This window comes from Python bivittatus, unplaced genomic scaffold (assembly GCF_059951505.1).
Source record: "Python bivittatus isolate LINGU-HERP-01145 unplaced genomic scaffold, Pbiv_v1 ctg000670_np1212, whole genome shotgun sequence".
Classification (NCBI taxonomy): Eukaryota; Metazoa; Chordata; class Lepidosauria; order Squamata; family Pythonidae; genus Python; species Python bivittatus.
Genome location: NW_028277094.1, coordinates 3,038,103 through 3,066,008, shown reverse-complemented (window position 1 = coordinate 3,066,008; position 27,906 = coordinate 3,038,103). Strand labels below are relative to the sequence as shown.

The following is a 27,906-nucleotide window of genomic DNA, read 5'->3' as shown; positions in this document are numbered from 1 at the left end:
TCATGTATCAGCCATTGTGTTTTTCTCCAAAGAATCCTGGGACTATAGTCCAGTGAGAATATAAAGGATTCCCAGTTGGAGGCCTTCACAGAAATAAAATTTCCCCTCTGCATTTTAACAGTTCAGACACAGGTTCTGGTCAAGCTTATTTTCTTCCTACAAGACCAGGAAGATTGCCTGAGGAAGGCTGTGATTTCATCAGCTCTTCCTCATCTTTCTCCACCCCATCATCTGTGGCTCTTCCATGCCCTTCCTTCCTGCTTTTTAGACCTCTTTAGCCAGGTGGCCAACTCCAGTGGACTCTGCGACCAGAGGCATCTCGGCATCTTGCTCCACGAAGCCATCCAAGTTCCACGACAACTGGGGGAAGTGGCGGCCTTTGGTGGGAGCAACGTGGAGCCCAGTGTGCGCAGCTGTTTCCGCTTTGTAAGTGAGGCTGATGGGGCTTTTCCCAGGGGTGTCTGTAGGAGGGGTTGAAAAAGTCAAAACGGCAAGTGCAGGCCCTGCCCCCTTTTTACATGCATCATTGTAATGGTATGTGAGAAAGACCTTGAGAGATGGGGCGAAGAGATGCTGCCTAGGGAACGGTCAGATAAGAGACAGCATAGCCCGCAGCTGCATAATGGGTGGAGAAAGAAGCTCAGAAGGGACCCTCCCTAGCTTCTCAGGCTGTAAAGGAGACGGCGGGAGATTTGTACTTTCAGACTTGGAAGATTGTTGTCAGCCTTCCCAGGTAGACCAGACAGGAAACACAACCAGATGAGCTAATTCTGTTTTATTGTATGGCTACATTAACAGATTCTAACACATGGACAGACTCAACCATAGTTTCAACTGGGAAACTGTGAGCATCCTAGACCAAGCTAAATCCAAAAACACTAGGGAATTCCTGGAAGCTTGGCACTCAGGCAAATCAGCCATCAATAGACACACAGAGATAAACCACATTTACACACCATTCAAAAGGGACAATAAAAAAGCTAAGAAGGAAACAAAAAGACCAGAACACATCCTCTCCAGCAGCCTACACCCAGATAAGCAGGGATTAGCACCCAACAAAGAATCAACAATACCCTAATCAAGGAACTACCAAGGGGAAAACAACATCCCCACTAACAAGCCAAGCTACTGTATATAAACAGAGAGCAGCCCCCACTCCCTTCTAGCATTGCTGATGTTACCTAGTCAGGTAATGAAACATCTGTGAGCAAACCACCAAGCTCAGGAAGCACCAAGGACTCCACAGTACTAATCCCATTCAATCATTCTCAAGCCCAGGAAATTGAATACAGCATATGGCAGATTCAAAGGAGAGGGGTGTACATCCTTGCAAGTGGTGGAACTTGATTGTCTCTTTTCCTTCTTCTAGGGAAACGGCAAACCAGCCATCGAGGCTGCTCAGTTCCTGGGATGGGCCAACTTAGAGCCACAGTCAATGGTGTGGCTGGCGGTCCTTCATCGAGTGGCCATCGCCGAACAAGTAAAACACCAGACGAAGTGCTCCATCTGCCGGCAGTGTCCAATCAAAGGTTTCAGGTATGGAAGTAACGGAGAGGGTCATTCCACTGGAGGGTTGAAGGGCGCAGACTGTTCCTTTTGCTCCCTCCACCCATCCAGTGAGGCAGAAGCAACAGACTTACTATTTGGGTGCAGTTTAATTCTTTGTGATACTTGAAGTTGTCGCAAACAGGGCTGAGCCCGTTGGGTGGTAAGCCAGAGGTCTTAAACCCCACTTCTCCCAAAATCCCTCTGGGGCTTCGCACTCTGCCTCCTCCTGTCCTGGGCCCATCTGGATTTAGTGCCCGTAATGACATCCTTCAAGTAGCAAAAAAAAAAAAAAGATTAGGTTTAAGCCTGACTTGGCAATAGACAGGCAAGCAGACGGCTTGAAAGAGGTTGTAGCATTTTTGACAAAAGGATAAAGTGGAAGGGAAAAAAACGGGTGTAAAAGAGTGAGACACAAAAGCTTTCTTTTTAGGAACTTATAGGCCAAATGATATAAATAGCTGTGTTGGTTTTTAGCTAAATAACTGGTATGGGAACAGGGACTGAGGAAGATTATGAATCATTCAGTAGGACAGAAAGATTTTCATTGCCATAATCAGAATCCCTGGATACTCCTTCATAGACTTAGCAGTGGGGGTGGGGGGCTGGGAGGGTGGCATCAGTGGGAGACTTGGGCACTAATGAGCAGTTTTTTCCCACTGCCCCTTGTCAGCACACCAGCACTGTGTTTCCAAATCTGTTCAACATCATGGCAAGAACAAAGCTCCCCTCCACCCCCTGCCCTTATTTCTCCATGTCACAAACTTCAGCTGAGTTGGCATTTTCTGTATCACTAGCCACTTAACTATCCCTTAAAAAGAACAAGAAAACGGGCACACAGGGCCACGTTGAGTGACAAGATCCAGCGTATGCCATCAACAGAATTGAGCTTCATGTGATTCCGAAGATGAATATTTCAGGGCCCAATGAAAAAAGCAAAGAAAGTAACATGGCAGGAGGAAAATCTGTAGTATCTTAACAGGCTTGGGTTTTTTGATATGAACGTTTAAGTTGGAGAGCATTCCATCACGCAGAGCCTGGTTCGGTGCAGTGCAACCAAATTTGGTTTTGCTCGTATTTGGTTTACCTCAGTGTTTGGTTTTGTGGGTAACACTGGAGTTTTTCGGTTGCTCCAGATACCGTAGCCTCAAGCAGTTCAATGTGGACATCTGCCAGACCTGCTTCTTGACGGGACGAGCCAGCAAAGGCAATAAGCTCCATTATCCCATTATGGAATACTATACAATGGTAAGAGAAGGAGAACGTGGTCTGCAAAGGACTGTGTGCCATGCTGGGGCGATGCTGAAGTGATGCTCTGCTTAGCGTCCTTAGGGGACAGATTGTGCAGTCCTGCGTAGGCCTTAGCGTGCAACGATTTGCTACTTATTACTGATCCTCTCCTTTTTTAAAAAACAAAAAACTAGATAATGCAATTGTGTAGTGGAGAGGAACGTTAAGGAGCACAGCTCCTGGAATTTTTCAGACTAGGACAGGGGGTTTGTAGGCCAAAATTCCAGGGTAATGTCCCTCATGTGAGTCAGCAGTGATAATGAGGCTTCCAAATTTTATTATCATTTTACAGCTCTTAGCATCATTGCACTGGAGAATGGGGCAAGCACTCAGATAAAGGAAGACTCTATTTTGTAGTTCAGGCTAGCAATTTCAACAATAATAGTTTGTTATAAGATGGATTTAAAAGACCAGCGTTTACATTTATGGGCTGAAGTTCTTTCATTCAAGTTCAATGCAATTGACCAGTGGATCCTTTACAGACGAGAATAAGGACTGGTGAATCCAGTGGAGTTTACTTCAGATTATTGTGCAACCTGGATTTCAGCCAGGTTGATCTCATTAAATTGAGTATTGGAATTTGTGTGTGGTGAGCCTCTGCACTTTAAAATTGTCCAATGAATTCAACAAACAATTGATTTCTCAGGGGCTATTTGTAATGGTCTGTGGGAATGACCTTGGGAGACAGGAGGAAGACTGGACAACAGATAAGAGGTAGCTGAGCCCGCAGAAGGAAAAGGAGCCTGGCAAATGTCTCAGAAGGGACATTTCTTGGGCTCTAAAGATGACATGGGAGATATGTACTTTCAGACTTGCAAGGTTCTGTTAATCTAACCTTACAGTAAAGTAAAATTAGTTCATCTGGGCATGCTTCTTGTCTGGACTAACACGCAAGGATGACACCCTTAGTCAGGATTCAGAATAGCTCAATAGCATCCTGGTTTCCTTGCCCTGATTAAAACCTTCCGAAACATCTCTCCTGCTCCTGTTGGAATCAGGGTGCTAGACTGAAGGTATCTTTCATTTAACCTGGCTCTCAATCCCTTTCTCTCCAGACCACTTCTAGTGAGAACATGAGGGACTTTGCTACCACCTTGAAGAACAAGTTCCGTTCAAAGCAGTATTTCAGCAAGCATCCCCAGAGAGGATACCTGCCAGTCCAGTCAGTGCTGGAGGCAGACATTGTTGAAACGTAAGTGGCGAGTCCAGGAACAGCTACGAATTCCTCCTTGCCTCCCATTGCACAGCTCAGAGCTGGGTTTGGAAACTTTGGGTACAGCTTCTTTTTAATAAAAGACCAGAAACCCTTCATGGACTTTTTGCTGAAAATGGATAAAAATGGACTGGAGATTTCTGGATTTACCAATATCAGGTAGTCCCCAGGTTGAACGCCCAGTTTAAGGATGGCCCTTAGTTAAGAATGGAGCCTATTGTAGCAAAATTCGGGTTAAATACACAATGGTTCAAGTTAATTACACAATATTACTTATACATACAATACAATGATACTGTTCCGGCTTATGTACAAATTTGACTTTGGGAATGGAACTCGTTCTTAAACTGGGGACTACCTGTTGAATATTGGGGGAAGGGAACCATGTTACATAATTTGAAGAGGGAAAATGGTTTTAAGTATGTTTATAACTGCTGTAAAGAAGATCGGAAGTTGCTTCTTCTGTTTTCTTTTTCTTTCTCTTTGCTTTTTATTGTTTTCAACACCTTTTTCTTTATCTTTCTTTCTTCCTTCTTTTTCTGTATTGTTTCATGTTTATCTTTTAACTTTGTAAAAAAAATGCTTTAATAAAATTTATAGACATAGATATAGATATAGATATAAAGGAACATGGGCACAGCTTCTCAAAGACCTCCCCAATTTCTTTCCAAATTACCATGTTAATAAGTCAGAAGTGGCAAATTATTAAATATGTGACTGAAGAGGAACTGCATTAACCATATTTCCCATTCAGGAAACTTATCTATAAATGAAGTTTAGCCTTTGCCTTGTCCCCACCCATTATGTTTGTCAGGGGGGCTCTCAATACCTTTCAAGGACCAAGTAAGATCACATGGCTGAGAAAAAGTTGCACCTTCTCAGAGCTGAGTGGAATTTCAGCCAAGCAAAGTGCTGTTGGAAGTAGAGGTCTTCTCATCGGTGGCATCTGGGTTCCAAGAGGTGGGCCACAGCTAGTGCCAGGCTCATTATCTTCCAGTCAGGGATGAAAATGCTAAACCTTCAAACATTATGGTTTGAAGGTTTAACATTTAAAAATAAATACAAACAAACCTTGGTTTCACTTTCTCTGGTTTGAGCAAATGGAAGGTGATCCCATTGCACTAACAGATGGTGGAACATAGATTTGGGATACAGAAGATCCCAAATTCCATTCCTGACATTGCCAAAAACGAAGAGATGATGAGAAAGGTTATTACTTGTGCTCCTGGAGATCCACAAACTAAGAGTAAACGGCATAGATGGGAGAGAGATTCTGAGCTGGGACAAGACTTCCATGTACCAGCGCTGTCAAGTTGTAAGCCAGTGTTGCATGGCATAATACAACAAATTTCTCCAACCCATTGCCCAACAGACTGTAGTTCTAAAGCTTCTGTCATCCCAGTTCCATGGCCAGGCTTGCTTGGGATGGTAGATGAGATCATTCAACCCATCTGAGATGTACTGGATTGGAGAAGGCTCGGGGAAGAGATGTGTTTGTTTTCCTTGTTCCGCTGAAGGTTCCCACTGATGTAGATGTTCTCATTGATCTCCTACCAGTCAGCTATTTAAAATTTTAGACTTTTTTTTTTGTATCTTTCCAGGCCAGCCTCTTCTCCGATGTTACCACATGCTGACACCCATTCTCGGATTGAGCATTTTGCTAGCAGGTGAGATTTGGAAGCTCTCAAGGAGATAACAGGTACTGGGCAAGGAAAGTCTAAGTCACTTTGCTGTCCAAGGCAAAACAATAGATATCTCTCCTGCCACCCAAATGAAAGCATGTTCTACCCAAGACTGGTCATATTTTTCCCTCTAAGGCTTTTGTTCCACGATACCCCTGCCTCCCTTCCTAACTCTAAATATAATAATAATAAATTGAAACCACCAATTATCTTGTTTCACATCATCTATATCTGAGGCCATTGCCTCGCTCAGCTGAATGACAGGGCCAGTCCCAAGGTCAAACAGTAGGTGGAAGGATATGGTACAACCAGTTCAAAAGATAGAGGAAGAAGAGACAAGTTCAGCTGGTCTACTCTAGTATAGTAAAGTGGTGGGCAATTATCCCAGCTTTCCAATCTCTTGGAAAGACAAGATGAACTAATTATCTGACTCAGCAGAAGATTCCTGTTTGTTTTGTTTCTTTAAACAAAAGTCCTTTCTTTGGAAGGTCTGTGATGTAATTCATGTTCTACAGGCCAAAGATCCTAGGTTCAGACCTGTGGCCTCTCCAGGTCGCTTTCTAGAAAGGACTCATGCCTGAAACCTTGGAAAGTTGCTGTGGAGGAAACAAGAAACAATACTGAGCTAGAAGGAAAGCATGATATAAATTAGACTCCTATGATCACCACCACTAGCAGCACCACAGTACTCTTAAGAGGAAAGAAATGCTGGGTGTAAAAGTAAAAATCCTGAAAGATTTTTGCTGAGGTGCTGGCTTCGGTTTGTAAAAATGTGGTGTATTCCTGAATACTAGAGGTGGGGACAAACCAGGGCCTTCTAGATGGCTGCTATGGAAGCAGAAAAGTGGCCAAGATGGATCTTCTGGTTGAATCAAGTGAGGGAAAATTTGGACAGGTTGGAAGAGGCTGTGCCCAAAAGATTTGCCATTTCTTTCCCAATTTGGCCATCTCCTTGGTGGCTTGTCCATTGGCTCTGCTGTATTCTCTTGCAGGCTTGCAGAGATGGAAAGTCAGACTTCTTCTTTTTACAATGACAACCTTTCTCCAGATGATAGCTTGTGAGTTGCAACTTCTCACTTTCTTTCCTTTCTTTTCTTATTTTGCGTACAAATTCTTTGGCAACCTGGATCCTTCTCATTGTTGCCTCCAGCCCACAGACCTAATCTAGCCCACCAAGCCAACTCATCCCGCAGTGATAGAAAATGGGGAGGCCAGAAGACACCAGGCAAAGGAACATAGTGTGAAAAAAAAATCACCTGGTTAGATTGGCTTGGTAGGCCTAATGTGGGGTCTAGAATAAACCATCACTCTTCACAGGGTCTGTTCTGAGCTTGAGAGAACTCTGGGCTGAGCATCCTCTGGTGGGCCTGGACAATATCAGACTGCCCTTTCCATTTCCCAAAATTGTCCCCAGGCAATGTATCCTGGTGACTACTTCTTTCTGGCACTGCTGATCAGCCAGAAACCCTTTTAAAGGGAAGCCTGGGGCAGATATGGGCCTGCCAAGGTTGAGAGACCCTGGCAGATGCCTGAGAATCCAGAAGTTCCCTCCAGTCTTGTCTCCTGAAAGCTCTGGTCCTTTAGCTCCTCCATCCCTTTTCCATGAGGGATTTCTTCATTAATTCACCTTCTTTCTCACAACTCTGTTGCACTTCTCTCCACTACCTCAACCTCATCATAGCTCTATTCACAACAGGGATGAAGATCAGTATCTTTTGCGCCATTCCAGCCCTGTCACAGACCGAGAACCTATCTCCAGCCAACAGGCCCAGAATGGCACCAGGACAGATGATAAAGGAGAATTGGAAAGAATTTTGGCCCACCTGGAGGATGAAAACAGGTAAGCTGATGTCAATGACTGAATTCCTCCATGTGAAGTATCTGCTCTTCTGCTGAGCTCCTGAAGTCCTTCTTTAGGTCTATCAGATCTGGTCTTTAAAAATCCAGACAACCGCTAGATAGCAGCTAAGAATTGGTTTTCTGTATTTTTGCTGCTATCTTCTGGTTATCTGGATTTTTGAAGACTGGATCTGGTAGTCCACCCATCCCATAATGTAGTCTCTGAAGCACAACATGGCAAAACCTATGTGAGCTGTGTAACCAAATATGCAGGAAGTTGTAAGCCAAAAATAACTCCCATCATCCCCAGTGAATATTGCAGGCAGAAATTTACTTTGACTTCAAATTCATCCGTGGTGACCAGATTGGGAAGGGTCATGTTCAGCCCCATATCTGGTGAGTTGTTGCTAATCCCTCATCTGGGTCTAGGGTTACCAGATCCAGACTGCAAAACCTCAGGCAGCCACTAGATGGCAGCATAGAGATAGAGAAAACCTGAATTCTTTGGTGTCCTCTAGCAATCCAGATCCAGTAGCTCTAACAGGTTCCTTTCCACAGGATCCTTCAGGGGGAGCTGAGACGTCTGAAGTGGAAGCATGAAGAGGCAGCCGAATCAGCAGAAGGAGCTCCAGAAACAGCGCAGGATCCACACAGCGAAGAGCTATTGGCAGAAGCCCGGATTCTTCGACAGCACAAGACCCGCTTGGAGACCCGGATGCAAATCCTGGAGGACCACAACAAGCAACTGGAATCTCAGCTGCACCGCCTAAGAGAATTACTTCTTCAGGTAACTGCGTACCAGTATTTATGCTGTAGAAAGGAATGGGTCTGTGGGCAGGAGGAAGTGGAAAATAACAAAATGCCCTCTTGTGAGTTACCTTGAGACTCATTTAGATCAATGGTGGATCCATATGAAGATCTTCATCTGTAGACTACAGCTTGATTGTCATTGACCAACAGCTTCCCAGGTGTTGCTTATGTATTTCCAGGGAAGGAGAACCCGCAACCTCTGAGTCAGCCTGATCCACCATCTTATTGCTGTTGGACTATTGTTTACATGAAATATGCATTCCTGCAGTTTTCATGCATTAATTCAGAACCTAGATCAGATCAAGACCTAATTCAGCCTTCCCCACCCAGTTCTCTGAATGCCATGGCTGAGTGTTCTAGCATTGAAGGCCATGCACTTGAACAGTATCTGTGCTGAGCAAACCTCACCAAATTGGTCCAGGATGCTGTTCCTCTAGTGGCAACTCAGATATTTAGTCCACAAGCAAGAAAAGAGTAGAAAAGATCTTTCCTTCTTACAGTCCTCCATCATTGATACTAAGAGGCAGAAATCCTTTTGCGCACAAAATTATATGTAGTCTCCTACCAGTAGTTGGATTCTCCAAGAATTAGTCTACTCCTTCTTTAAAGCCATTCCAAATTAGCAGTTCTCAGTACATCTTGTGAACACAATTTTCTTCTTTTTAATTTATTAAGATTCTTTCATAGAGTAAAAGACAAATCAAAAAGAAAAAAACCCCTTTCTTTTAACTGTGCGTATGAAAACCATTGAAAACGATGTCCTTCTGCAGTCAGTTGTTCTCTGGACTTCATCTTCATTTCTCCATCCTCCTGTATTGATAAGTCTTGGTACGTTAGCCCTGTCTCCCTGCCTGCTGTTTCTCTTCTCTAGAATGCTTCTTGGGCTGAGATTTGTGAACCCAGTTTTCCATCATTTCAGATGCAAGTGGGCAACTTGTGACCCTAGGCTCACAGAGAGCTCTTGGCTTAATGCAGTGTTGTCCAAACTTGGGCACTTTAAGATGAACCAGCATGACTGGCTGGGGAATTCTGGGAGTTGAAGTCCACTCATCTTAAAGTGCCCAAGTTTGGGCAACACTGCATTAAGCCAAGAGCTCTCTGTGAGCCTAGGGTCACAAGTTGCCCACTTGCATCTGAAATGATGGAAAACTGGGTTCACAAATCTCAGCCCAAGAAGCATTCTAGAGAAGAGAAACAGCAGGCAGGGAGACAGGGCTAACGTACCAAGACTTATCAATACAGGAGGATGGAGAAATGAAGATGAAGTCCAGAGAACTTGCTGGCTGGGGAATTCTGGGAGTTGAAGTCCACTCATCTTAAAGTGGCCAAGTTTGGACAACACTGGCTTAATGTCAAAAGCCATTGCAGACCTTTGCTAATGTTCTCGGTCTTCTTCCCAGCCACCAGCAAATTCCAAAGAAGAAGGCTCTGCCACTTCAACTGTGGCTTCCTCTCCCCAACCGTCAGAAGAGAGTCAGCCTAAGGAAAAAGATGCTAGTACTCCAAACACAGAAATGGCAGGTAAGTTCTGTGGTGCTGTAAGACCTCCCCTTCATCTCCTTCATCTGGGATGCCATGCTTTCTCCCAGGGATTCCTCGTTTGGTACTTGGTGACCCACTATCGATGGGCTTCTTCTAGCACAGGTTTCAGTGCTCTCCCCTCTGCAGTCATGGTCAGCAGATATAATGGAATCTCCACACTGCTTGGGCAATGCCCTTCTGCCTCTGGTGAATGTGAAACCCTAGAACATGTTTCTCAACCTTAGCAACGTTAAGATGAGTGGACTTCAGCTCCCAGAATTCCACAGCCAGCAGTCCACACATCTTAAAGCAACTGAAGTCCCTTGCATGGGGAATTTTAGGAGTTGAAGTCCACTCATCTTAAAGTTGCCAAGGCTGAGAAACACTGCCCTAGAACATATTGTTCCAAGGTGTAAGTGCTGTGTGGAACTGCATTCTCAATTAATTCACCCCAATGGAAAAACTGTCCAGTCATCTTGATCAATGTTTCTGGGAAGTTTTCTTAAATGACAGATGTCCTGAAATCACCTTTTTTAATGGCCAATAATGTAACTACAAGGCTACATCATATCCTGATTTGCCCCTAGAAGCATTGACAGACTTGTATTAAACTGTTAAAAAGTTGTGATATTTTTGGGTTGGATTGTGTTGTTTTAATTTATTTTTACACTGGTTTAGGACTATAATAAAGATTATGTATTTGTGTATGGTACTTGGCAAAACATCTTGTGCCATGACAGATAGAGACTTCTTGCTACAGCAGACAACTTTCACAAATGTCCCAGTTTCTTTCTTAAAATAGGGAGAGAATGTTTCTAAGAACAAAGGCGGATCAAGTCCACTGCTTCTCCTCTGTTTTCCCTTTTCAGTTCTCACACTTCCTCAATATCTATTTAAACCAAATGTTATAACATACAGAAATGATGATATTGTTGCCAATTCTTCATTGATATTGAAAAGATTTCCTTTGTCCCTTGAACCTCATTTTTTTTCTTTCTTTCCTGAAAAGCAAGTTTCCATTAACAATTAATTTCAAGAATGGAAGAAATAGGCTGAAGGTTACATATTTTTTCTGTAAGAAGGTTGCCGTTACCAATGCTAGCTGCAGTTGGGATGTAGTTGTGGTTCTTCTTGGAAAGAGGCCTTTGTCGTTGCTACATCATCTGTTTATTTATTCATTTATTTAATTAGTGTATAAAGCCACCCATCTCAACAAGTGACTCTAGGCAGTGAACAATAGCAAGTAAAAAAAATGCATCATAAATTACAAAAAGTCAATGCAAAAATTAAAATACATAGCAGCTGAGAAAAACAACACCATCAACAGTGCTAATAGAGGCAGGAGACAGGTCTTCACCATGCAAAGTGGACCAGGCTTCCTTATATTGCCCCAAGAGTCTTCAGCAGGTAGAGTATCCTTGGAAGTTTTCAGGTCCCGGGTCTCTTCGGCAGTGCTAGCATAACCATTTTTCTTCTCCTTTCTCACAGATGAAGTAGAGGTAAATTCCCAGGATGTCAGCCTGTGTCTAGAAGATATCATGGAGAAGTTGAGGAATGCTTTTCCCAATTCTGGAGGTAGAGTGCAATGAATAGTCTCAATCTAGTGTGTTAAAGTGGAGGAACTTTCTGATGACCCATATTATCTCAGTTGACATCCATCGGAAGTCTGTTTCCCAGCAGCAAGTACACATCAAAAAATAGACAGGGCTGGCAAGTCATGAGGAAAGGCATAAAACAACTCTCCCACACATATTTTGTGTGGCTGCTTTCCCCAGTCAGCTGTCTTAAGAAAGATTAGACTTTTGGCTGGAAATCTTAAGAGTTTCAGTGCCACTTTCTTGGAAGGTATTGGATTGGAGAAAGCTTGATCTTTGATATGCTGTTTGTTGGCAGGTAGTGGGGTGAAAATCCACCAAGAGAAGGATAATGGAATAAAGTATCTGGAACGAAGAGCTAAGCCATTGGCTAGACTCTGTACTGTACCTCACATGTTAACATTTTATTGTTGATTGTCCTGTTAAGTATTAGCTAGTGAAGAATAATTTATGGCTTTGCCCCAAACATGCTGGGTGCAGAAGATCTGCAAAATAGCTGAGAATATGGGGTATTTAGTTCCCTGCAGGAAGCCAAAGCACTTAAACAAAACTCCATTTATCATTTAGATGTGCCCTAAGTTACAATCCCCTTTTTTCCTAACAGGACAAAGATCTAAACCCTTGGCCTTGTTGAAGAAGTCTTTCAAGTTCTCCTAGAGACTTAGAATTGGCAGCTGCTGGTATTAGCCACCATACTAATATTTGCTTCTGTCTCATTGGCTTCTGCCTGCCATTCCCAGTCTCTAACCTTCTGCTAATTGCTTTGTCAGCCTGTTAACATTAAGCCTCCTTTTGCTCAACAGGGATGTCATAAACCAAGATGTATCTGTCCTCCCTCCTGTTTGGATTATGAAGCTGCTTTATCCTTTCTAAGAGCAAGCTTAAGGTGTAGATATGTCAGTTTACATAAGATGTGAAAGTCTCTAATCACGTTTCATGCCATCTTGCTGTAGACATTCCAGAAAGTCCTGAGAAATGACCTGACCCTCATCAAATTAACTCATGTCTGTACAGACTTCAAAAATGATTACAACAAACGCTTTGGATCTCACCCAAACATAGCACCTCTGCTCTTCATTAAACCAGCCTGTCCTTTTTCAAGCTTCTGTGTGAGTTGAAAAAAAAAAAGATGTGGCTGCTTGAAGAGTCACAGTCAATTCATTTAAGTGCAGCATTGCTGCCTCCCAAGCTATATTCTTAAAGTTAAGCCAACAGGCATCACCAAGAACACCACTGGATATGACTCTATTTTGTTTTCTCTTCCAGGTCCAACTTCCCTAATCTAACACCTCCTGAAGGCAAGAGGCTTTGTCTAACCAGTTCTTTGGCAACTGCTATTCTCTTTTCTCCTCACTTCTGTCTTTCCCTCATGTGGTGGGCTTCACCCGCATCCTCAATGGAGAGTTAATCAGAATCTGTGCAAGCTTTGACTCCCTGGAGACGACTGCTTAGTAACTCCAGAGTGCTTGCCAGAAGAGTGATCCAGGAGCAGCCAGAGTTCAGAAGAAGTCAAAACCTGGTGCCAAGAGAGGCCCGGGTTCCAGGGAACTCTGGAAGGGTACATTGAAGGTGAGGGGACAAATCTTTCTCAACAAAACACAAAGAAACGCCAGTGGTGTTTTCTCCTCTACAGTCTGAATTGTTGCCTTTTGTGAGGTCAGTCTGGAGCTGAAGTGACCTACAGAGGATTTGGCCCAGCCTGTGGTCAAATAGTGGTTTAAGGTAGCAGAGACTGGAGTTAGTTTCATAAGAACTGATTGACAGATAGATATAAAAAACACGATTTAAGAACAAGAGAAGAAAATTATGTTTAGAGTTTAGTGTATTGTGAAATGAACTTGCAAGTGACTGGGTATTTCCATATCTAACACGCTCAGTGGAAAGTGACGGAACAGATCGGAAGAAATCTCACAGAAATAGAAGAGAGAGAACAGATTTTGGAAACACATCGTTTTAGCAGCAGCAGCAGCAGCCTTATGAGTGATAAGCTTTATAACAAAAAGCCTTATAGTTTTATTTGGGGGTGTGTGTCTACACAAGTGCACGCACGTGTGTGCGCACGCACACACATATATAAATACAATGTTATCTATATTGTATTTAAGTGCTGTCATGGACTCCATCATGCATTAAATTCTAATTCCTGGTTGTGTGTTCATTTTGGCTTGCCTCTTTTGATCTGTTTCAAATGCTGATGCTGCTGTTAGGTTTGGTTTCTGTTTTTAACGTACTGAAAGGAAACTCTCTGCCTGCTCCTTTTTGCTCTAGCAGGGTTTTCAAAAAGGCTAGCTTTGCCTGCTTCCTTTTGGCACTGGATTGCTCTCCCTCGGAATGACTTTGGAGCAGGGAGTGTTGGGTGGCTGGCCTTTTTTTCATCCACTGATTTATTTGCACATTGTGACATGGAACCCATGGCCGTGGATCAGCTGAGGCCATGCAAAGTGCATGGGGTGAGCTGTTCTCCTGCACCTTCACTCAGTATGGAGTAAATCATACAGTTAAATCATAATTGACGGGAATGCTATCCACAGTCTTGTGCTTATGGAACCCCTTGCATATTTTATTTCTGTCCTGCAAAATTGCAGTTGGTCAGAAGGACTGAGAAGATGTGCCCAAGAAAACATATGCACACACTGGATAAATGTTGCACGCTTATCGCTGCTGGCGTGTAAATGTAAGACAACATGGTCCTTCTTGGAATAATTCAAGACATTTTAAGTTTCCACTGACTTGTAATAAATACACGTCGATGTGTGAGATCGCGAGATGGAAATGTTATCTCCAGTTTCTCCCACTAAGAGAAAGGCACGGATGGGTGGTTTTTGTGAGAGTTTCTACATTCATCGAGGTAAAGAAGAGAACGAAATAGGCAAAAGTGTTTGTATGCAAAACAAAAGTTCAGGCAGGTAGAGATTATGGTCCAGGCAAGTCTGCTTCCTGTGGTTGCATCCTGTGCCAGTTTTGGTGAGTGTGGAAAGCGTGCACCCACATCAGCCTGAGATTCAGTGTGCATCTTGTCACAGTATTGACACATTTGTACCAGTCAGGAGCAGCATTGCAGATAATGGTTGTGTACCACTTTTCGGTTGAAAGTGAAACCGATTGCCATCTTTCTGACTCATTTGTCAGATTTCATCCCTTACTTGTTTCTGGAGATCTGCTAAAGCGGTTGGCATCCCACCGCTCAACAAGGTCCTCTGAAGGTGTGCATATATTGCTTCTGTTCAGTGGGAGGGCATGTATGACAAATTTCCTGGAAAAAAAGGAGGCAACGATGGCTGTTGGAATATTTAGGCATCAGGGAGTGTGTATTTACAACCCTGAATTAAAGGCTGACAAACCTTGAATTAAATATGGGTTAGTTGGAGATTGTGGACTATGATTTGTTGTAAAGCAAACATCAGTTATACAACCTGGTTTTCAGTCAAGTATGTTGGAAGGTTTGCATAGCATGGAATTTAATGTGGAGGGTTTGGAGCAGGTTCTCTGTATATAGCATTTAACTTTGCAGAGCATGGATTGAAGGGCATATCTGTTCAAAAAGAAGGTGCGCTTTTTGAGGACTCTCTTAGAAAGTTGCACGACTTTGGGCGCTCTTATGTTAAAGTTGTTGCTTTAGCAGTAGAAACTACACCTTGGGTTTTAGTTTTCAGTTGATGGTGCCAAGAATGGTTCTGTCGCTTGCCAGTTCTTCATTATAACACTGTGAATTGTTAAGAAGGCTACGTATGTCGAAAATAGTGTAAGCCGGGAAGAATGCCGTAGCATGTAAGGTTGCATTATAAAGTGGGGGAGGGTGTTAGTAGATTGGGGCAGCATGTTGAATATTGGGTAGGGTTCCATGGAAGAAATATTTAAAGAAGGTCTGTGATGGTGGTAGCTATGGAAGGAGGCAAATTGGGTCGGGAGGGTTGTCTGGATTTGCAGACACTCTGCAGGAGGCTGTGTTGAATGGGAGCTCTAACGAGAGATGTTATGCCAGCCTCTTGGAACTGATGCCTTTTGGATGTGTTAGGCTTCAATTCCCATTATTCCACTCCTGCACCTGGCCAGCCCTATCTATATTTCACATTTTAAACCATGGTTTTTCTCCAGGGAAACCTGAGCAATGTCCTTCCATAAGAGCCATATGTTTTCCTGCTACTTGTTTCCTACCGATCTAATAGAGTTTCAGTATCATGTGTTTGCAACTGGTCTACATTCCCTTTCTAGATGCTTCTTGAAGTTACTAGGATTAGGAACCAGAAGTTGGCTTGGGAAATGTAATGTTACAAAGGTTTGCTTAACTTTGTGAATAAAGGTTTCCTTGAACTCCTAAAGGAGGGAGGAACATAATCTTCCTTTGTCTTGTCTCTAGCGGTAGGTGACTGAGTACTATTTTCAGCAGTTCCCATGAAGAAATTACTTTCTAGGGACCGTCTCCTGAAAGTCAGCCTAACATTCTTCCATTAACCCAGTTACTATGATTGCTTTCTTCCATGATGCTCTGGGAGAGCAGAGGACTTCCGTCACTAATTCCTCCTGGCATTCGTAGTATTCCTATTCATAAATGTTAACCTACATCTCTCTTATCCAAAGTTGCATTCAATTTAATACAAAGCCAACAAATAAGATCAGATTGGACTTTCTTTTTCCCCTCACTCCTCTATTTAGGAAAAAAAAAAAGCACTTTTGAGCACTGCAGAATTTGGGTTGCCTTTTAAATGTACGTTTATTTTCCAGTTTTCAAACAGTGAACAGGGGGTAAAGTGTAATTATTTCTGAAAGGACTAAAGGATGTAACACTTGGTGGTGCCCTTCCAATGCATGATTAGGCCTGATCCCTACTATTACGTGTGCCATTGCCAGCACCCAATTCTCTGGAGATGCAGAATCCATTGCAAGAGCTCTCCTTTGACCTTCCAGGGCTCCTTTTGTGGACCATCCACAGAAGAGGAGCAGCCAAGAATAAACTCAGAGCTTGGACAGATTGGTGGTGGAATGAGGGGAGGGATCTCTGGGTTAAAGCAAGTGAATGTGGGACCAAATATGGGAGGGTTTCTTTCTCTAAAGATCGGGAGCTAAACTAATCTTGACAGGTTATAATGTCTTCACTCAAGTCTTCTCCATTTCTTCTGTTCTGGAAAAAAATGAAAATAAATTTGTATTTCTGTTGTTCTGTTTGATGTCTTTCTTGATTGTATTGGGATTATTGCTCACCTTAGAAAAGAGCGTCTGTGTCACATCTTCTGTTCATAACCTGAAGATGTATTCGTTAATGCTAAATGGGGCCGGGATATTAAATGTCGGTCCTTCTCTTCCCATAACATCAGAAAAAACGCTTCTTCCATTTTATGTTTACAAAACTTTATAAGAAGGTTAGGGGGTCAGAGTCAATGAATTATTCCCTACTGACTGTTGCCTGAGCACTTTATTTTTTCTCAGGCCAGTTGTAGAATTCATACGTTCAGTTATTGCATTTTAAAACAAGAGCGAAGCACCGGGACCAAGGCCGCAAGGGTTTTAGAAGTCAGCCCAAGAGACCTCTACAAGTTATTATTGGTGGGCAGAACGTGCAGTAAATTGGAAAGCTCCCCAAATGATGTATTTAACTTGATAAAAATGTAATTAAACCAACCTATGTTTTACCCAAGCCTGCACTTACTATTTTGGATGCTCTTGGAATATAACTCAAAGGTCAAACGGGGCCTGAGCCCAACATACGTTGCACACCTTTATTTTAAAGCTTATTGACTTTTAGCAATCAGTATTTCATCTTTTACTAATGGAAAACACCACCAGATTTAGGACATGAAAGGTCACTCTATATTTAATTTCACAAGAACACTGCCAGACCAAGAAAGGCCAGCAAAGGGTCATGATACATTCTCTTGAGTTTAGATGCAGTGAAATGGGGAAGAAAGAGCTGCTAAGCGAGTTGTTGGGTCGAGGAGGTCTTACTGTTGGGATGCCATTTCTCAAGAAGTCGAGCTGGCTTCTTCAGCAAAGGTGATGAGATCCTCACTTTGGCCCGGTCCAAAAGCCTGAGTAACTGGCTCTCTTATACCATCACTTTCAGACCATTTTCCTTCTTGGAAACCAGTTTCCTCTTGCTTCAAGGCAGTCTGACCTGGGAGAGAAATATCCCACCGTCCTGCTATTTCCAACCCAGCTATCTCTCCTGAGCAAAACATGTGTCTTTTCTCTTCTGCACAGCTCATGGACAATGCTGTATCATGCATGTCTCCGTGTTCCATTTCTGACATCTTAAACCCCCCAAAAGGTTCTTCTCCCCAAATTTGCTCAGTTGCTCCTCTTTTTTCAGGATCTTCCCATGTGACTTGTAAATCCACCTGCTTTGTGTCCGAAGTTGTTCCTTGTGGTCCTATCTTTGAATTCTCAGTTTCAGTGCTGGGAATTAACTCTGCCTCAAAATATTTCAGTCCTAACTCATCCCATTCAATTTTTTCCTGTGTGGTAGAAGTATCCTCAGTGTTGATTCCTTCCTTATCACTTCCAACTTTTTCTTTGTGGTTATCTCTCACTTCTCTAAGGGTAGTCTCTACTTCTACACTATGACTGATTATTCCTTTCCCACAATCTTCAATGACTGGCACTCTGCCTTCAGGGTTTGCCTCATAACAACTTGGACTTGCTTCATACCCACATAACTTCTTTTCTGGCTTGGAATTGTCACCAATGTCTCCTTTTTCCTTCCTCAAAGCTGTTTCTTCCAGCAAATCCAACTCATTTGATACCTCCATTCCTCTTTTGGACTTTTCTTGTTGGACTTGGGAGCAATCCTCTTCTTCAAAACTCTTGGCTCTCATACCTTCCTTGCCATGTTCTGATCCAAAACTCACATTGGCCTGTTTCCTATGAAGATAATGAGCTTCAGTTTCTCTGTTCTCACACCTTCCTTCATATTGTCCCTTTCTGGTGAAAATCTCCAGCCCAATGCTTGCTTCAGTCTCACAGTGTCCTTCTGTGGAACCTTCTTCTGTGTCATTCATGGGCTTTACTGTCATTTGATCAAGGCTATGGGTGGCTCTGAGGTCTTGCTTTCCTGTCAGCGTTGCAAAATCTCTCTCTCCATTTTGATCCCAGGCCTCAGAATTCATCTCTGCAGCTTCAACCTCTAGTTTCGGCTCCTCTAGCCCTAGTCCTAACTCTTGTTCATTCTCAGAACTTTCTACCATGCAGTTCCCAGAATCAGGAAATAATTGTCTTTCCCTCTGCTCACCTTGTATTCCTATTTGTTTTGCAGTCACTGTTTCTTCTATCTTTTTCTGAGGGACAAAGTCTTCTCTCTCTCTTTCCCCAACTTTTACCAAGAGCCCTTTCACTTCCTCGACTACATTTCCTTGATCTGTTTCTCTCTTTCTTGCCCCAAGTCCTCTCTTGTGCTTCAAGGCTTCTGGATTATTTTGTTCCTGTTCTGCTGTGAGGCCATTACCAGCCTGCTCTTGTTTTTCCACAGAAGATTCTTCAGATACCTCACTTTCCCCTTTTGAGAGAGGCTGCTGGAACAGATCTCGGTATCTCTTGCGATCCTCCATATGTTTCCACCTCATCCTCTCCCCCAGGACCTTTAACTCTTTTCTTACTGCGGCCGTCAGCGAGGAATCCAGCTGGGCCACCCTCAAGAAGTCAGCTCGGGCCTCCTTCTCATTCCAAACAGCGGCATGAGCTTTTGCCCGCTTGAAGTATGCTTTGACGTTTTCTAGGAAAGGACAAAGCAGTTTAAGTTTTCCTAAACAAATCTTGTAAAATGTGATAATTCACAACCACTTCTCAAATGTAGCCTTTGATGTTCACAGACCGTTGAAACTTTGAGATGGGAAGACCACATCATACAGAAAATAGTCTATGTTGTTTGTGTGAAACAACATAGACTATTTTATGGAAATATGGCCTCCATCACAAACTCTAATGGGAAGAGTGAATAACCTTGAGGAACAGGAGGAAGAGCAGTAACCAAGACAACGTTCAGATAAAAGAAATCTGAGTCCAAGGTAGAAATGTAATGTGAGAAACATCTCAGATATGACCCTCCCTAGATCTCACATAGATAAGGGAAGGAGAAAGCGTATTCAGACTTGCAACATTTTATTACAGTAATCCTAATAAAAGTACTGTACTATTAGCATTCATAACTGGTTTCCTAGTCTGGTCTGCCTTGAGGGTCTGACACAAATATAGTTCTAAGTAGGTAGGCCCAGGTATTCTATCAATAACATGAAATTACATGTTTTCTGTCCTCCCCAATCCACATGATTGTGCTAAACTATTGTTTATTTAACAAGCCGCAGTCAACTGGGTTTGCAAAGTAAACCATAAATGATGGTTTACAACCACAGTGGCTAAGTTCATTAAGCCAAAACCAGTCAAAACAGATTAAAGTGATGGCCATACCATTGTTCTTCTGGAGGATGGCTGTGGTATGTTCCAACACTTCATAGTATTCCCCTAGCTCTAGCTGGCACTGGCAATAGTTCAACACAAGTGGTGTGATGAGATTCTCTAGCTTCAGCCAACCTTCCTCCCACGGCTTCTCCTGTCAAGAGTTCCAGCAAAGAAGGAAATGGTAACTGCCCATCCATACGAACATCAGAAGAACCTGGATCAAACCATAGGCCCGTCTAGTCCAGCATTCTGTGTCCCGCAGTAGCCAAAAAGATGCATTTGAGAAGCCCATAAGCCTAGGCTGGAGATGGATATTCTCATCCACTATTACTTTCCAGCAAGCAGCACTGAAGACTGTACATGCTACCTATGATTCAGGGAAGATAGGTCAAGCTTGAGTTCTATAGCAGGCATGGTCCCATAGAGGAACTGGAGAAAAATCCAAGCATGAGTGAAAAAGAATATGAAGTACAGAGCGCGCACCACCAGAAGCCAAAATATAGTTTGACTTCAGTTTGTGTGAACAAATCACATAGTCATGTGGTTAATATTCCCCAGGGAGTTTACATAACAAGGTCAATCAAAATGAAGCACTAGAACTTAAAAGGGCTGCAGGAATATGAGAATCACATTAAACCATCTAGGGAAACTGCAACCATTTCTCCAGGATGGGCATACAGAAGCTCATGGAGAAAGTATTTCATAACTCAGGTTCTACTACTACTACTAAAAAACTATCCCTTGAGGATGCAAGTGGCAAGAACACCTACCAAGGGCTCTCTATTAAAGGTCTTAACATCAAAGCAGTCAGTACAGAAGTACATCTTAACTTCATCCAGCTCTCACCGTAACCTGAAGATTGCGCAAACAGATGATAGCTTCCTGATATTTCTCTGATGCTTCTTTGAATTTCCTGGACAAGACCAGCCGATTGCCCTCAGTGTGCAATTTTGGCACAGCAGCCAACTTCTCCTCATTGTTCATGGCCCATGTGTCCCTTTTGTAGGAAGAAGGGTCCTCCACCTTGAGAGGTCAGGAAAACAATGGGTGGTTATAAATTCTGCTTACCCAATTGACAACCCATCGTGCTCTTCACTACCTGTCAATGCAAGTTAACCTGATACAATAGCCAAACAACATATTTCAAAGTATAAATCATCAGGGGAGCTAACTAAAATCAGTGTAAGGATGAAAGAGTAGGTGCTGTGGAATCCGACATAGGGAAAATAGACGGCCAGTTTGGTCTATTGGTTAAGGCACCAGGCAGGAAACCAGGAGATGGTGAGTTCTAGTCCCACCTTAGGCATGACAGCCAGCTGGGTGACTTTGGGCCAGTCCCCCTCTCTCTCAGCCCAACTCACCTCACAGGGTGGTTGTTGCGGGGAAAATAGGAGGAATGGGTATTAAGTAAGTTTGCCACCTTGAGTTATTTTTAAAAATAATAAAGGCAGGATAAAAAATCTTTTAAAAAATGTTCCAGAGACGATTAACTGAGAAGATCCTGTCAGCATTCCTCACTTATCTAACAATTGAACAAGGATATGGAGAGAGATCTTTCAACAAAGATCTCAGCACACTATTATTATTGCTTTTATGATAATATATATCTATCCCTACTTTCCTCTAGAAGCTCAGGAGTCTGCTTTTATTTTATTCTTACAACCACCACCTTGTGAAAAGTTGGACCAAGAGACTGTGTCTGGTCCATGAAAAGCTCTCTTCTTGACTATTGGTCTCTCAGGGCCAACTCCTTCAGTAAGACACTTGTTCTCCATATACAGATACTTTTCATTCCCAAATTATGTAGGACCTTAAAAGGCCTTTTAAAAAGTTGTCAATCAGTTCTGCTCAGAAGGTAATTGTAGTTGCCTATGTGGATCACAAGAGGGAAAGAAACCTTACTGCCCTTCAGAGAGAGGTTAAGAAAGTAATGACTACAAACATGCGAAGTAATAGTCGTGATAAAAGTAAGCACAAAACTTTTCTAATAGTAAAAGTCCATTTAAAAAAATCTTTGCCTTCCAAAGCCACTTGGAAGGTCTGAATCTAGAAACCTCAGGAGCTACTGTGAGGAGAGAAGAGAGCCTAGAAAATCTGAAGATGAAGACAAGCCATGGACAAAGTGACAGGGAAAAATAAAAGTTTAGAAAACAACTATATTGAACTTTTTCCTCCTGGCATGCTAGATTTCTAAATGCAATGGATTTGGGGGGAGGAATTTACACAAATACTTCCCTCTCCACATGCACGTACAGTCCAGAAAAAGTTTTAGCACCTCAGAACTGGTCCTTGGTGGTACTGACTGCCAAATCTGTATGCTTTAGATGCTACCAGTTCCAACTGGGATTGGGGAACCCCACATTCAAATCCCCACTCTGCCATGGATGACTTGGTTCAGTTGCTCTTTTTTGCCCAGCCTGTCTTACAGAATTATGGTGAGGTTAAAAAGAGGGGGAGAGGACCACTGAGTAACCAGCCCTGCCCTCTCTCCAGGAAAGTGAAAAAGAAACAGAAATAACCAGCAGGGTAGCAGCTCTCTGTTTAAAGAGCTCGGGGTACCTTACTCACTTTGAATAGCTCCATGATGAAGATGAGGGGCTGAGGTGTCCGCTGCAGCTCATCCAGGTCTTCGTAGCCTGTGCTGTGATAGTCAAACATGTTGCCTATTCCACATTGGTGCTTCTGTCCCTGAAGAGGATCTTTGCCCTCAGCAATTTTCCTCAAGCCTTTGGAGACCAAGGCATACATTCCTGTGTGCTGGAAGCACAGAAGGGTGGAAAGGAAGATGGGGACCCATAAAAATGCTCACAGATACTGGAGCAGCAGAAGATGCAATAAATGAGGAGCAGCAGGAGGCAGGTGACCTCGGAGAGCAGCAGAAAAAGGAAACTCTCTACTAAGGTTGTGCAGTGCTTCATCTTTGAAAGGAAGCAGGTGCTTTGGTGTGCATGGAAGCCCTCCTGGAATTCCTCTCTGCAATTCCTTACAGCCAGTGTAATCCTGGGACTGTTTGGCTGCCCACCCCAGCTGCCATGCAATTCCAGGAAAAGGGAAGTTGTTGACTGATGCTATGTGTGCGCCCAACATATACTCTGAAGCAGTTGTTTCCCTGCAAAGCTGAAGCACATACTGTCTGTAAGCAGGGCCTCTGGTCCTACAGGTAAAGTTGAACTGCCATTCCCAGCAACTCAGTAGTTTAGCCCATGGTAAGGAATGCTCGCATTTGTAATCCAGCAATATCTGGAAGACCAAGGGCTCACCATCCCTTTCCTTCAACAGGGATACTTGCCTGTATCTATTCTTGTTCTAAAGATCACCATCTAATCCCTCAGTGTCAGATGTTATTTATTATTTATATTATATATGTACCACATCTACATCTGTCAGCCATCATATTCAGGCTCTTGATGGCTCACAGCAGAAAAAGCAAAACAATTACAAGTAAAAATATGAGAACCAACAGTCAAGAAAGAAGTCATATATATGCAGAATATAGAAATTGAGTTGTATGTTTGCCAGCTCCCGGGTTTAAGTTCCACACTGTTATCTCACACCTTTGGGACATTTTTTTCCAGTCTTAAGAGCTAGAAAATTCTGTTCAATGTTTACATAACAGTTCTCTCTGGCCTGAGAATTTCTGGTTCCCACCTTGCCAGTTTCAAACCTTACACCGAGCTCATATACTTAAAATATTTCAGTTCCACTGATGAATGCAAACTCAGGACATACCAGCTTACAGATATAAAAAGCAAAGATATTTAAAGCAACATTGCTTAAACATTTGAACAGCAGCCCAATAAAATAAGGATCTATTTAAAAACAGCCATGGAAAGGGCTAGATGAAATCTTTGGAGAAAGGATTCCTAAACGTGCTCTGTCAACTTGATCATTGTCAAAAGTTTCTGTCAACTTGATCATTCACAATGGTAAACTAAGTAGCAAAGTTTGGAAGACTGAGCTTAAGAACTGGGCAGTTTCATATTGATGCAGGTAGCTCTTCAAAAATGGGATTTAGACATGACGTCAAGGCATTTTTTAAGTCTCTGCTGGGCTGAATCTGCCTGCAAACACTTTCTTTGCACTGTTTGACATGATTAACTAAATAAATGAATGGTGTGAGCAACTTTTTTCTGGAGTGTGAGGCTGCATTCCAAAAAATGGATAGAGCCAGAAGAAAAAAGAAAAGAAATTTTGATTTTCTTTACATTTTAAAAATTATATTCAATTCATTGAATAAAATAATGAATCAAGGTAATTTTCTGTGAATTGTTTCAGGTGGACCAGAGAGACTCTGGAGAGACAGACTCAAGGCATGCCAACCTGGGCCCTTAGCTTCTTCATTCCCAAATAAGATTCATGCTGGATCAGACCAAAGTTTCTCATCTGGGTCAATCAGATGCCTCCAAGAGACCCATTAGCGGGACATAAACCAACTGCTGTTCCTGGCTACAAGCATTCAGAAGACACTACTGATCACCCTATCTTCCAAGAGAGGCAGCATTGTCCATTCAAACATAGTTTTGTCTCAGTAACACTCACTACAGCATCACACCAGAACTCTGCCACCTCGTTGATCCGCATGGAGGTCAGCAATGTCTCCCATATTTCGATTTTGAACATCTTCCCCACAATAATCTCCATGGGGACCCCAGTGTTCCGGCTGTCATCAATCACCGTCCGCTCAAAATCGTCTTTCAGGGTCTGGAAGTGGAAGGTGATCTGCATTGAAGGCAGATTACAGTTAATCCTGGTCAGGGACCTGCCTGCACAAATACAAACGTTTGTCCCGTTTCCCCCCCCCCGCCCCAATTTTTAGCAGTTTTCTCTTTCTAGATGGAATCCTGATTGTATGTTATTCTCTTTTCTCCAGCAGTTAGTGAAAAGCATCCGCCTATAAACACAACTTGAGGGATGCAGCTGCCTTAATCCATCCTGGGAAAACTTGTTTATACACACACACACACATATACACACACAATTTTCTTAAAATAATGTTTTACAAGGTTAAAAGCTAAACACAAAGAAATATAAAAGAAAAGAGAAAAAGATATAGAAGAAAAATAGGACAGACAGAAAGCTAAAAGAAAAAGTGATAAACAATATAGATCAAGAAAAAAGAGAAAGAAAAGAAAATAATTAAAGTGACTTCCAATCTTCTTTACAGCAGTTACAAACATAATTAATACTGTTTCCCCCTCCAAAATTACATCACATAATTCCCTTCTTCCCATATACAGTCCTTTTTAATCAGTAACTCCCGAAATCACCAGTTAATTTTTATCCATTTTCAGCAAAAAGCCCATAAAGGCTTTTCCAGTCTTTTATAAAAGTAGTGGTTGTTCCTTCCCTAATCAAACAAGTCAACTTAGCCATTTCTCCAAATTCTGCCATCTTCACAATCCCCTCCGCCATTGTGGGTATCTCTGTATTTTTTCATCTTTCTGCATATAATAGCCTTGCTGTGGGAAAAGGTTGGTTTTGAAGGGGCAACATACAACCACTTTAAAATAAATGCCCAGGACAGGAACTCAGCAGAGAAGAATTTGACATTTTGACCGTTGGTCTATGACCCCAGTGGAGTCCCAAGCTTAAAAGGGAGCTTGCTTACCTGTGTCATGGGTAATCCATTTTTCTAGAGGTGGTCCCTTCCTTCCTTTTTTTTATTTATGTAACATATAATCTGAATTTGATTATGAGAAAGGCCATTGAATTCTCTTCCCCTGGCAAGGAATCAAATGCACTCCAAATGCCCATAAAGCAAGACCGAAACTCCACTCTCCCCTGCAAACTGTTGATGGGATCTGTTCTCCAAACACAGCCCTTTGGCTATTGTGGCTACTTACAGCTCCTGTCTTACACTCAACCTTATTAGTTAGTGCTTGTAGACATTTACCTTGCTCCCCTCTTGGAAATCAGGCAGCCTCCCGTAGCCTCCATGTAAAATCTTTTTCTTGACGCCTTCCACATTAAGGAGGTAAGTTTCTTCCATAGCTCTGATGTGGTGAACCTTGCGTTCCCTTGTGAAAGCAGTTCTTCTCTTTACAACACCTGAGAAGGTCACTTCAACCTACCTGATTTATTTCAATGGCTTTAGACATGCATGCCACAACAGAGGTCTAGACAGTTGCAACTGACGCTAGACAATTAGCTAGAACTCCTTATAGTGTGGAGGACTCTTTTCAGAGGCTGAGGACGTCTCTCCAAGTGCACAGTAGAGTTTTGACGCTCTCTTCCTAATCTTCTTTCTGCCAGGTTAATGCAGGATTTGCCTTCTTAAAGTTTAAAATTAGATCAGGCTAAACAAAGGGTGCCTCCAGTATCTTTCTGGATGATACTAGCAAATTCCTACAAGGGCTGGAGAGCTATGAAGACCTGGCTTTTCCCCCAAGCATTGGACTAGGGTAGGGGTTGAGCTAAGAGGATGTTTGGTCTGCCGCCTGGGGGAAGGGTACCTTTGTTTTAAACTATGTTTTATGGATTGTTGTGAGCCAGCTGGAATCATTGTATGAGTTAGGCAGCCATATAAGTCCTGTAGATAACTAACTAACTAAGTTCTGAATGAGTAACTCAGATCTGGAACGTTCTACTCCAGACTGCAGGCAAAGCTTACATAACTAACTATTGCTCCATATAAGGACATTTTTATTAGGCAGGGCCAAAATCTTCCTCCGTAGATGATGGAACATCTTAGGCCAGTGATGGTGAACCTTTCGGTCTCGGCGTGTCAAAAATTCAGAAAATGCCTCACTTGACTCTGCGGGTGTGTCACTCTCCCCATTCCTGAACAAGAGAAAAAATTCTTTACATATTCTTTTATTTAAAAAAAATACAGTCTTATCCTGCGTGGTGCTATGTTTTATATAAAGAAACGTCAAATCATTACAGAAATGAGATATGAGTAAAACAAGCTTTTCTATGGTAACTCAAACAGGGAGAATAGTTGATGTAGGGTGTGGGTGAACGCTAGTGTGTCACCCAAAATGTCCTGGTGTGTCACCTTTGACACACCTGTCATAGGTTCGCCATCACTGTCTTAGGCAGACTAACCCTAACTCTTCCTACCCTCTCCCCCTCATTCTGAATGCCATCTCATTGAACTTTTGGCCTAATTCATATTTTTATTATTCCATGCTTTACACCTGTACATAAGCCCAAACTTTGTACATTCCAGTTCTGACAATATCATAAATGCCAAGACTGGACAGTATATTCAGAGCAAATCCCTTTTTGAGAGATTGGCAGTCACCAAGCAGATGCCCTAACATTTCTCACAAATAGAATTCTAAGGGATAAAAAGACCTGTTTTTTCCCCCAGTCAGAACTGTACAAAATAAAAAAATTATAGATGGTTGGCATTTAATTAATTTAGAAGGACAGCCAGTGTGGTGTAGTGGTAAGGCAATGTTTCTCAAGCCTGGCAACTTGAAGATGTGTGGACTTCAACTCCCAGAATTCCCCGGCCAGCATTGCTGGGTTAAGGTGTTAAATAAGCAATGGGGAAATCCAGATTCTTTTCAGCCATAGAAGTGTATGGGGTAAATTTAGGCCAGTCAGTTTGTTAGGAAAAACAGGAGGGGGTATGATTTACATCAATGTGAGCTCCTGAATAAAAGGCTGGGCCTAAATCTAACAAATAAATTTATTTATTTTATTTATTGGATTTCTCCCCCCGCCCATCTCCCCCACAATAAATACATTGAATTGGCTACTATTTTTCATCATTGGTTTTAGAAAACCACGTAGATCTCTTTTGAAATATTAGCAGGCCGAATAGAAATTTAAGTGACGCTAGCATTAATTCATCCAACGAGCAGTGATTGGAGTGGGATCGCGAATCTCACTCGCCCTCTGTAAAAACAGCAGCTGTTTATTTCTGTTCTGCTCCCTCTTTGTCAAGATTCTTTTGCAAATCACAAAATAACACAAAGTAAAAGGATTTATGAATCAAAAGAGGGCAGAAATGGGGAAGAATGTTTAGGGAATGTGGTAGCTGGAGAGAAAGAGTCTCCTTTTTCTCTCCTCCAAC

The 27,906-nt window shown here is 42.5% G+C and overlaps 2 protein-coding genes across 6 annotated transcripts in view; one reads left to right on the top strand and one right to left on the bottom strand.

The window, feature by feature from the left end:
- DRP2 (dystrophin related protein 2) overlaps positions 1-16,786 on the top strand; it is a 42,521-nt gene extending 25,735 nt beyond the window's left edge. The window contains exons 14-26 of one of the 5 annotated variants that reach the window (XR_015798076.1): positions 269-426; positions 1,370-1,536; positions 2,682-2,793; positions 3,891-4,027; positions 5,650-5,715; positions 6,723-6,788; positions 7,427-7,570; positions 8,128-8,356; positions 9,780-9,900; positions 11,389-11,475; positions 12,100-12,175; positions 12,449-12,604; positions 12,762-16,785. Coding sequence is in view for 4 of the 5 variants with exons in the window: in XM_088151614.1 (XP_088007740.1) it covers positions 269-426; positions 1,370-1,536; positions 2,682-2,793; positions 3,891-4,027; positions 5,650-5,715; positions 6,723-6,788; positions 7,427-7,570; positions 8,128-8,356; positions 9,780-9,900; positions 11,389-11,475; positions 12,100-12,152 (1,340 nt within the window). In the remaining variant the exon portion in view is untranslated. Of the gene's footprint in view, positions 1-268; positions 427-1,369; positions 1,537-2,681; positions 2,794-3,890; positions 4,028-5,649; positions 5,716-6,722; positions 6,789-7,426; positions 7,571-8,127; positions 8,357-9,779; positions 9,901-11,388; positions 11,476-12,099; positions 12,176-12,448 lie in introns of all 5 variants that reach the window. The other 4 variants (XM_088151614.1, XM_088151615.1, XM_088151616.1 and 1 more) reach the window with 4 other exon arrangements.
- Positions 16,787-17,116: 330 nt separating this feature from the next.
- LOC112541400 (uncharacterized) lies at positions 17,117-27,904 on the bottom strand. The gene is made up of 6 exons (XM_025170738.2): positions 25,774-27,904; positions 24,420-24,599; positions 22,449-22,637; positions 20,727-20,903; positions 19,890-20,031; positions 17,117-19,197 (listed from the first exon to the last, which is right to left on the bottom strand). The coding sequence occupies exons 1-6, from the start codon at positions 25,867-25,869 to the stop codon at positions 17,453-17,455; spliced, it is 2,529 nt and encodes an 842-aa protein (XP_025026506.1). The 5' UTR covers positions 25,870-27,904; the 3' UTR covers positions 17,117-17,452.
- Positions 27,905-27,906: the final 2 nt, after the last annotated feature.

Excerpts from the sequence above, each read along its gene's own strand:
- LOC112541400 (XM_025170738.2), bottom strand. The coding sequence starts at position 25,869 with ATGGAAGAAACTTACCTCCTTAATGTGGAAGGCGTCAAGAAAAAGATT. Across the intron at positions 24,600-25,773 it reads ATTTCCAAGAGGGGAGCAAG|ATCACCTTCCACTTCCAGAC; the intron begins GTAAATGTCTAC and ends CCTTCAATGCAG. Across the intron at positions 22,638-24,419 it reads AGTTCTGGTGTGATGCTGTA|CACACAGGAATGTATGCCTT; the intron begins GTGAGTGTTACT and ends CTGTGCTTCCAG.